Here is an 11185-nt window from a genome sequence, read left to right as displayed (position 1 = left end):
CTGATGCTGAGAACATGAAACATATGAGCTTTTCCAAAAATCCAAAAATTGTTCTTAAATTCCGCAGGACTAAAGCAAGTGTCACTCCCTGAAAGATACATTTGGAACTTATATAGAGGGAACAAAACAGCATTGAGCAAATGATTTAGTGAACGGTTTAGTTGACGTTCATAAAATATTGATAATCTCATATAAATATTGATCATCAAGCTTTTTATTTAATGCTCCATTCATTTTCAATATTTATAACCCTGATACCGAAATCATGAATATAGTTGGTCACTGGTCTTTTCTAGCAATAAAAACAACAAAATAACTCAATGATTTTTTTATAGGAAATGTAAATAAATGTAAAAATATTAGGGCCTCACTGCCGCAGAGGGACAGCAGGGTTTTAATGAGGCGCAGGTGTCCAGCCAGCAGGATGTTGTCGGCCTCGCTGGTCTCCAGCTCGTTGGTCCAAGTGGGCTCGAAATTATCAAGCCAGCTGATCTCGTCCTCCAGCATGGCCGCAGGGCCGATCTGAAGCTGCTCCATTTCTGATGCTGAGAACATGAAACATATGAGCTTTTCCAAAGGAATCCAAAAATTGTTCTTAAATTCCGCAGGACAAAAGCAAGTGTCACTCCCTGAAAGATACATTTGGAACTTATATAGAGGGAACAAAACAGCATTGAGCAAATGATTTAGTGAACCGTTTAGTTGACGTTCATAAAATATTGATAATCTCATATAAATATTGATCATCAAGCTTTTTATTTAATGCTCCATTCATTTTCAATATTTATAACCCTGATACCGAAATCATGAATATAGTTGGTCACTGGTCTTTTCTAGCAATAAAAACAACAAAATAACTCAATGATTTTTTTATAGGAAATGTAAATAAATGTAAAAATATTAGGGCTGTCAATCGATTAAAATATTTAATTGCGATTAATCGCATGATCCATTTGGAACTTATATAGAGGGAACAAAACAGCATTGAGCAAATGATTTAGTGAACCGTTTAGTTGACGTTCATAAAATATTGATAATCTCATATAAATATTGATCATCAAGCTTTTTATTTAATGCTCCATTCATTTTCAATATTTATAACCCTGATACCGAAATCATGAATATAGTTGGTCACTGGTCTTTTCTAGCAATAAAAACAACAAAATAACTCAATGATTTTTTTTATAGGAAATGTAAATAAATGTAAAAATATTAGGGCTGTCAATCGATTAAAATATTTAATTGCGATTAATCGCATGATTGTCATGAGTTAACACGTGATTATTCGCAACTTAATCGCACATTTTTATCTGTTCTAAATGTACCTTCAACTAATACCTTTTAAGTTTTTAAAGTACACATGAAATCAAAATTGACTATTTATTTTGTTAGCGCACAATGTTATTTTTATGGTGAACAATTCATCCGTGCAAGTCAATCCACCAAAAAAAAATTTAGTTTGCCTTCGTATTCTTTAATCCAAATCTGAAAATGCACCTCCCCTCTGAAATGACGGACCTCCTCTGATGGCGTCAGTTTGACGGCTTGGGCTTGAGCATAACATCCTTAAACACGCCCCTCCAACTGTCAGTGTTGTTCTGAATGAAACCGCCTACTTTACTACATCCAATAAGTTTGTAGTAGAAAACAAGCCACGCCCTCTGATTTTCTCATTCAATATTTAATTCCTCTCGGAAGTACGTCACAATACGGAATTAAAGTGTTAACAGGCGCAAAGGAAGCAAAGTTTCCTTACTTTAGCAAAGGAAAACCAGTCTCCTCTTGGCTTATATTGAAATCCTCCGACATTCTTCTTTACAAATCCTCGTTTTGTACTTCTAATTCGTGAACGTTGTTTTGTTTTGATCTCTCCCCTGTGCTTCCGCGTTCGTTACTTCTGAGCGGCGCATGCAGAAAGACGACCTCCATACGTCATCCGCCCGGAACTGCTTCCGTTTACAACAGTGAGCGCAAGCTAGATTAAATTGATTATTACGTTTTAAATACGGATATTTTTCTTACAAAAACGCATCGATTCGCTACAGGAGGTCTTTGTTCACACCCCACTTTTGAGACACTTTTTATTATGAATGGGCACTTTTTATTTAACTTTTTTTTGGACTGAAGCACTGCAACACCCGCTGACTGCCATTAAACAGCTTGGAATATCAAAGACAATTTTTTCTGTATCTGTAACAACTCTGACTGGATTCGTCTGAAAGAAGAAAGTCATATACACCTGAACTAACCCTTTAATTGTTTAGATTTTTATAATGCATTATCTTCTTATCAATCTACCAGTTCACATTTACAACTTCGTGTCTGCTGCATAAAAACATGGGTGGATGTTCACATTGGTCTGAACAAAAACACCAGATGGGCAAATTAATTCTCTGCCAGCAGGAGGAGCTGTCGGAACGGTAAAAATAGAGCGGGTTCTCCGACTGTAAACAAAGCAGCGCAGCAGCTGACTTTGAAATATTTATTCATTTATATCATATTTATTCAATGAAATCACCTTTTGAAGTTTTATCATCACATTAAGCCATATTGCAATTCTTGTCTTTCCCTCCCCAAATTTAAGACCTCTTGAAAGCAAAATTTAGACTTTCTTGTACAATTAAAGACTTTTATGGCCTTAAACATGATGCATCTAATTTTAAGACCTCTTAAGCCTTTATAAGGACCCGCGGAAACCCTGAAACAGAAAATACACGCTGCATTAATCGCGCGTTAATAAAATTTGTGCCGTTAAAATGAATTTGCGTTAATGTGTTAACACATTAATTTTGACAGCCCTAAAAATATATATATAAAATGTTTATAATATCATACTGTAGGCAGAATGGGTAACAGGGCTAGAAATATAGGCTTAAACCAAGTAATCATAGAATAGGGACTATCAGGTCTGGGACTAAGTGTTGATTAAGTAGTTGATGATTTTAAATTTCAAATAATAAATTAAAAAAAATAAATAAACATCTGTCTGCATTTTCTAACAATAACTTGGGTAACAGGGTTGAAGAATGATAAATGCAGTCAACATTACACTAGAAAACTCAAGGAGATTCATAGTTTTTTTCCTCCATGCTGTAGAAACACTCCACTTGATGTATCACAATTTTAAAGAATGTTATTACTATTATTTTTAATAAGGAAAAAACAGGGCTGCAAGTAAAAAAATGTGGGGCAAAATGTTTTCGTAACTAAATTAGTTAATAATTAGAAATAATTTTTGGTAACACTTTACAATAAGTTTCCATTAGTTAATGTTAGTTAATGTATTAACTAACATGAACAAACAATGAAAAATACATTTATTACAGTATTTATTAATGTTAATGAAAATACAGTTGTTCATAGTTAGTTCATGTTAATTCACAGCGCATTAACTAATGTTAACAAGCACAACCTTTGATTTTAATAATGCTGTAGTAACTGTTGAAATTAACATTAACTAAGATTAATAAATGCTGTAGAAGTATTGTTCATGCTTAGTTCATGTTAACTAAAGTAGTTAACTAATGTTAACTAATGAACCTTATTGTAAAGTGTTACCTAATTTTTTACTACAATGAACTATATTTATTATAATCAAATTCATGGAATGACTGAATAATCAGAAAATAAATAATGGGAGACCAAAGTACATTTTGTTTGTGAAAACTGACATTTATATTATATACTTATTATGAAAATAAGGCAGAACACTCACTGGTCAGATCATCCAGTAGTTGGCACCTCAGATCAAAATACTCTGTGCATTGTGAAAGCAACCTAAAAACACGATCATCAGCTTAGCTCAGTAGATATTCATCATTTCATATAATGTTTATATGCAGTCTGCAAAAATAACATTTCATATATTTCTTTTCTAATGTCTACACAGTGTTTTAATTACTTTGTGGGCCTGTTATAGTAAGAATTTCATTTAAGTCTCATTTGTCATTATACACTTAGAGAAATAAGATTACTAACTGAGAGAAGAAATAATGTGTTTAGTGTTAACCTTTGGTTAATGCCCCTCATGATGCTGGTGGGGGACCAGAGAGGAAGTTGGGCTGTCAGAACCACCTTCAGCAGGAAGAGGTTGGGCTTCTGGAGGTCAGGGTATGCAGAGGTGTCTGACTGACTGAGAGTGTACAGCTGATCACACGCTACACGTCGGATCTGTGAACAAAGAAGGAGTTTAGACATTAGGTCATACTTAATAAGAGACAAGTTTAATTTTGTCAGGACTACAACGCAAACACTGACCTCTCCACTGGGCGACCCCAGCAGAATATCAATGATGAAATCATTCACAGAAGTCAGATTGTAAAATGAAGCTTGAAAGAGAACAGGAAACAAAGCGACTCCATAAGTGTTTTGATTTTTGATGACTTTATTTCGCATGTGTCAGTGTTTTTTTTTTTCTTACATAGCTGTTGGCAGCGTAGCTGAAGGCATGTGACGAGTAAAGAGAGTGCTTCTCTTGCAATAATAGTGTCTTTGATGGACACAAACAGCTGTTTGACGCATATCCCAGCCTGCAATGTGGTGACCTCTCCCTCACTGCCTGAGCTGCAGTTACTTCCTGCAACACACACGAGCACGAACATTTAGAGTAATGCACAAGTCCGACTAAAAGGGAGATATCCAGCACCGATCAGAGTCTCACCTGTGCTGCTGACCCTGCTGCGAACACCCAGCGGGAGAAGCGAGTTAGTTGTCTCTCTGATTGGCTGGCTGCTTCCAACTAGGTCCAATCGGCCTGCAGCTGCTGCCCAGGTGAGCCTCATGAAGCACGCCACTGTGGATGTGAAGTCTCCCACCTCCATTGTCTGCAATGACAAACCAGAGAAGTTAGAGATGATCAGAAGTAAATCATTTAGTAAAGCATCGGATGCTCTCTCACACCTGTATGGCGACACGGGCGGCCGGGATGATTTCTTCCACTCTGATGGAGGATCTGTCAGACACGGACACCTGCCTGTAGGAGGACTTCTCTGGAGTCCCGCAGACGGAGAGCTGTCGGCCGCTCTGCCGCCCGGCATTACGGAATGGCCGAGAGGACAAAGTGTCCAGACCTTCCTTGCTCAACTCCTCATCGAGCAAACTAGGCATAGCCTGCCCTACCAGCAGGAACCTACAGGAGGAGACAAAGAGCAAGTCCTTTAACAAATGCTAAAGCCCAAAGTATCCACCTTATTTTGCAACGAAGAAGTAAGCTATTTTCTGTGAAAGTGCGAGACTTTTGATTCATTAGCTGCTATTGGCACATAACTAGAAGAACTAGCAGTAAACGGTACAACTATTTGCACTAAAAAAAGAAGTGTGTTTTTGATCATGCTAATATTACAATTAATTAATTAAATTAAAATTAAAATAATATAACAAATACCAGTTTGCAATATCAAGCAGCATAACTGCCTATTTTTGCACAGGTCTTAGAAAAACAGGCAGCCAGTGTTGCAACCTTGTGGACCTGGTTGCATGTGTACAGTATACGCATACTATATGTGAACCTGGACCACAAAACCAGTAATAAGCGTAAATAATTCGAAATTAAGATTTATACATAATCTGAAAGCTGAATAAATAAGCTTTCCATTGATGTGTGGTTTGTTAGGATAGGACAATATTTGGCCGAGATACAACTATTTGTAAATCTGGAATCTGAGGGTGCAAAAAAAAATCAAAATATTGAGAAAATCGCCTTTAAAGTAGTCCAAATGAAGTTCTTAGCAATGCATATTACTAATCAAAAATTACGTTTTTATATATTTACGGTAGGAAATTTACAAAATATTTTCATGGAACATAATCTTTACTTAATATCCTAATGATTTTTGCCATAAAAGAAAAATCTATAATAAATTTTTTTTTTTTTTTGCTATTGCTAAAAATATACCCAAGTGACATAAGCCTGGTATTGTGCTCCAGGGTCACATATGATGAAATACATGTAAAAACTGAAGTATACTTTGGGTTAAACTCACAACTTTGACATTAGCATGCTGCTAAGCTAATGGACCCAATACTCTAACAAATCACAAACAAAATACATATTACATATATTTCACATAAATTCATACTTACAAAAATTACAAGCACACATGCACTGGATGGCAGTGCATATTTAATTAGATGGAACTACTTTGCTGATAAATTTCAGAACTAAATTAGCTATAAAAAAATACACCTGTTATTTTTGGGTCAAAAAATGTCCCGTATAGACTTTAATGTAACTTTAGAAAGTTTACAGCACTCTCCTAATAAATTTTGTACATGAATAGTTGTATATGTTTATCTAGAAGTTTTCACAATAGTCTTAGGCTTACATAGAAGCATTTTACCAGGCCCCCTAAATGTCAGTGGAGGTACTGCACTTGAGCAGTAGAAACATGTATACTGTATCATTTGAAATCATTTTTATATTCTGAAACATTTTTAATATTTTTCTTAGGAACCATAGAAACACTGCAAAAAGTCTAAGGGATGTTCTCAGACACAAAATGTTTATAATTTTCATCTGGGTAAAAAAAGACTGGAACAGAACGCAAAAGAAATATTAAAGAAATATTATTATGCTGCCCATCACTTTGAGTGCCGAATTCAAAGAAAAGATGTGAACAAAATAACAAAATAGAGAAACAGGGAAAGAGAAGACAGCCAGATTGATAAATGAGACCGCACCTGGCCAGCTGCAGGCAGATGGAATAGACTCCCTGTCTGGTCTCATAGTCCACCTCAGAGGGGATGGAGTCTCTCTGCATGACATTAACCACCAGACTGAGACAAGAGAGAGACAATGCACCACTGAGAGAATTAATGATCAAAATATACAGCCACATTAAGACTGCAGAATTATCAACATGAGGAGCAGTGTAAAAGTGGGTGGAATGCAGACGGCTACCTGAGACCTCCCGCTTTGAGGAAGTTCTCACAGAAAGATTTGACACTGGTTTTTGCCATTTCATCATCAGATGTGGGCATCAGCTTGGAGCTCAGCACCTGTAAGGAAGATAGTGGTGAGTGTGTGAATATAGAACAAGCCTAAAAAAATGTATGTTCTCTAAACAAATGGTTTTATTTAGGGATGCACCGATATGAAAATTTTGGCCGATACCGATAACCGATTATTCTTTATTTTTGAAAGCCGATAACCGATATGTTGGCCGATAAATCTATATCCAAATTGTTATATACTTTTTGAGAGCCTGATTACAAAAAAGGTCTCATCATTAAAAGCCACATCCCAAACACTTCAACATAAGCAGCCTAGTTTGAACGGTGTACATTTTAAAAATATTTTTACTCTCCCATTACCAAATTTAGTCATAAAAAAAGTCTTACAAATAAATAAAATAATGCATAAATAATGCAAACAAGTCACTGGACATCATTACACATGTAAAGAATCAAAATGAATGCGCCACAGATCAATAAAACAGAATAGCCTCTGCACGGACAATAATTAAATGATTTTAATTACTAAACCATATTGTTGATGAAAATAATAAGAGAAAAATACAAGTGGTTGTTGTTATTAATAATATATCAATGATTTTGAAAAAGTAACAAATTAATACCACTGTTTTAAATAGCAGCCATTGAGCTGCAGCTCAAGCTGAAGCTGAAGAGCTGAATGAACACGGTAAACTGAAGCGTTTTGCTGGCAGCTTATTTAACTCAAGGAAATGCATCCTGAGATTAATATTAATACAACATAAACATAATATTACAACTTATATATGAAATGACAAATGACGCAGTTATTGCATGCTATAGTCAGAATGTGTGATCCTGTTGTGGATGCGCTCTTCCCATAACAACGCGCTGAAACACGGCAACTAAACCCAAAGAATTCACAACGTTTTATTATAATAATGTTCTCATTAGAATGTTATATACACGACATTCCCAATCATAGTTATTAATGTTGTGCACTGCTGTTTGGGCTGCGTGTGCTGAGCTAAAGATGATCACTGGTAAACTGAAGCGCTCTTTTAACTTTACCAAACGCATTCTATATGAGATACATCAGATATACATCAAATAAACACAATATTACAATGTACAATTGCACAAAAGGCTGCAAACGAACAGCGCGCATCTGAAGTGTCTCTGAAGGAAATAATGCATTATTTATCGGCTTTAAGATATCGGCCAAATTTTCTTATCAGGCCGATACCGATAACAGAAAAAATGAGCCGATATGGGCCGATACCGATATGGTGGCCGATATATCGTGCATCCCTAGTTTTATTTTAAAATTCATTACAACCTTTGCAACCCTGTTACAAAAATGTGGTAATTAATATACTTTGGTGTTTATTTCCTAGCAAAAAAACATAAAAATAGACTACATTTATTTGAAAAAACAAACAAACTACCCTTCAAAATGTATATTTTAAATGTAATTTATTCCTGTGATGGCAAAGCTGAATTTTCAGCATCGGTGTCACATGATCCTTCAGAAATCATTCTAATATGCTGATTTGCTGCTCAAGAAACATTTCTCCTTACTAATGTTCAAAACAGTGGTGCTGCTTAATATTTTTGAGGAAACTGGGATGTATATGCCAATATAGGCAACAGGGTTTAGATAGTTTGGGACCAAATGCTGGTTTGTAATTTTTGATAAACTTAAAATATTTTTTTTTTACTAATAATAACTTTGGTAACACTACTGAATCAAAATAAAAACTGCTTCATGTACCTCCAGGTTATAAAGCACTCTGAATGTAGACATGCCAGGGGCAGAGGAACGAAACAGAGACTCCAGGATGGACGCTGCACTCTGCTGGTGCTGCTGTTTACTGGACAGAGATGGAGACTTTGAGGCCTGAGAACCAGACCCCAGCGTAAACAGAGTTTTCTGATGGAAGAGAGAGAGAGAGAGAGAGAGAGAGAGAGAGAGAGAGAGAGAGAGAGATTTATTTACTGTCTGCTAGAGGACACTGTGTGCACCCTACTAAAAACAGTGCTCAAAATGCTGAGTCATTCAGCCTGTGTTCACATCTGACACTATTTCACCTAACTACCTACTTATTCTTTACTATTACAATTTTCCAAATTGTAAACTCATCGAAGCTATTCAATAATTCCCATAATTCATTTCATATTATGTATGTGGAAACTGCTTTCTAAGCTTAGAATTAAGCTTGTAATTGTAATTACAATTATCCAAGTCAAAGAGTGTCTTTCAGGTACCTGGTGACTCCAGACGCTGGACTCTTTTGGCACAAAGTTATCAAGGGCGTCCTGCACCTCTGGGTCGGTCGGGATGAGCAGCAACAACTTCCTGACACGCAAAGTTATTCTGGACAGGAACAAGAAGGCCACACAGTTATTACAAGTCAGCTGAAATCACAAAATACACACAACATATGTCCGTAAATAGAAAGGAAAAATTGACCATTCAAAAGTAAAGAAAAAACATCATACAGGTTTAGTATGACATGAGGGTGAATAAATAATGACAGAACTACAATTTTGGAGTGAACTATCCTTTTAAATAAATAATGGCATAACTTGCAGGGGTTGTGGGATTTTACCTAGGTTCCTCCAAATTGGCGAGCTGATAAAGCATCTCAAAGACATTACACACCAACGCCATGACCACACCAGGAAGAGATTTCTCCTGCAATCACACACATGAGTTTAATAAAGTAGGTTGAGATACACTTCTTCTCAGATATACTACTTAGATGGGGTCTGCAAGTTTTTTTCTATTCATCAAAGAATCAAGAAAAAATGTATCACAGTTTCCAAAAAAAGTTTCTTGAGCACCAAATCAGCATATTAGAATGATTTCTGAAGGATCATATTACATTTCAAAATATTACTGTTTTTGATCAAATAAATGCAGCTTTGGTGAGCATAAGAGACTTCTTTCAAAAACATAAAAAAAAATCTTACAGACCCTAAACTTTTGAAAGGTAGTGTATGTATTCTGTACACAAGTGTGTACTTGCTCAGTTAGTGTGTACTTGAATAAGTATCAGGAAATTGTGAGTTGTCAGTTCAGTGAGTGTATGTACCTGCTCCAAAGCATACGCAGAGTTAAAGACCCCGCTGCTGCTGGAGCTGGCCGAGGCAGAGCTGTCCGCTGAACTGCCTGATGGAGTGCCTGTTCCTGAGCTCTTTACCGTCAGACTCTGCTCATCAGAGAAACCCAGCTGATTCAACAGCTTCTGGTCACGATTCATTGTCAGCTGGAATTTAAAAAGAGGACTGGTTAGCATGAATCCATAAATAAAGGGGTCAATATGAAGAGCTTGTTTGATATGAACTTTAATTAAAATGGTTAAAACACTGCCCTTTTGGATTCTGCATTCTATTACACACACATATATATATATTAGCTTTATTTAATTATTTAAATGAAAGTTCTGAAGTTCAGCACTGAAGTTGAGACTTCTGTAGGCAGTTACTGGATGTTGATCATTTCAAAATGCCAAATTATTGGCCATTTTAGTAACAAATCTGTTAACTAAAACATAAACCAAAACTAAAACTATATAAAAAAAAAATTGGAAAAATAAACATTGGATTAAATACATAAACTAAACAAATATTAGAAATATTGCTCTGGCAACTAAATGAAGTTGAAGTACTAAAATGACTAAATGAATTCAAATTAAACTGATATAAAAATAAAACAATTTAGAAATCTTTTTTTTTTAAACAAAACCTAATAAAATTGCAAAGATAATTCAGATCAATAAAAATTGAATTATTTCTATATTTAAAAACACTAAAATAACACTGGTAACAATAACCAATATAAATAAACAATGTTTATTGTTCACTCTCTATAACTAGGAAACCTAATCTTATTTTCAGTTTTCAGTGTTGTCATCAATACCTAAAATCAACGTTTAACTATTAAAAACATTTTTTTGTTTGATGAAATATAAATATTAGATGAAAAATGATGAAAATTAGACATCTTGCCCTAGCAACTATCTGAAATAGGTTTAACTCTTTCCCCGCCAGCATTTTTGAAAAAAAGTTGCCAGCCACCGCCAGCGATTTTTATGATTTTCACTAAAATTTGATGGCCTCCAGAATATTTTGCTGTATGAATATTTGAATATGCAATACACCAAAACAAAGATCCGAGCCTCTACTTTTAAACAAAAACTGTTTTATTCTAGCTTAAAGCATTCTTTTTTTATCAACACTTGAATATAGG

At 35.3% G+C, this 11185-nt stretch overlaps 1 protein-coding gene across 1 annotated transcript in view; it reads right to left on the bottom strand.

The window, feature by feature from the left end:
• Positions 1-263: 263 nt before the first annotated feature.
• Positions 264-11185, bottom strand: part of LOC107566141 (ubiquitin carboxyl-terminal hydrolase 24-like) — a 34837-nt gene continuing 23915 nt past the window's right edge. Inside the window, exons 26-39 of the mRNA XM_016251516.1 lie at positions 10029-10202; positions 9543-9628; positions 9199-9307; positions 8705-8863; positions 6899-6996; positions 6679-6774; positions 4900-5128; positions 4661-4823; positions 4421-4576; positions 4258-4328; positions 4010-4170; positions 3716-3777; positions 372-545; positions 264-292 (exon numbers count right to left, since the gene is read on the bottom strand). Of these exons, the coding sequence (XP_016107002.1) occupies positions 264-292; positions 372-545; positions 3716-3777; positions 4010-4170; positions 4258-4328; positions 4421-4576; positions 4661-4823; positions 4900-5128; positions 6679-6774; positions 6899-6996; positions 8705-8863; positions 9199-9307; positions 9543-9628; positions 10029-10202 (1767 nt within the window). The remainder of the gene's footprint in view (positions 293-371; positions 546-3715; positions 3778-4009; positions 4171-4257; positions 4329-4420; positions 4577-4660; positions 4824-4899; positions 5129-6678; positions 6775-6898; positions 6997-8704; positions 8864-9198; positions 9308-9542; positions 9629-10028; positions 10203-11185) is intronic.

Source organism: Sinocyclocheilus grahami, unplaced genomic scaffold, assembly GCF_001515645.1.
Source record: "Sinocyclocheilus grahami isolate Dianchi unplaced genomic scaffold, SAMN03320097.WGS_v1.1 scaffold1051.1, whole genome shotgun sequence".
Classification (NCBI taxonomy): domain Eukaryota; kingdom Metazoa; phylum Chordata; class Actinopteri; order Cypriniformes; family Cyprinidae; genus Sinocyclocheilus; species Sinocyclocheilus grahami.
Note: the sequence above shows the minus strand (reverse complement) of the source record. Positions and strands in the feature narration are given on the sequence as shown.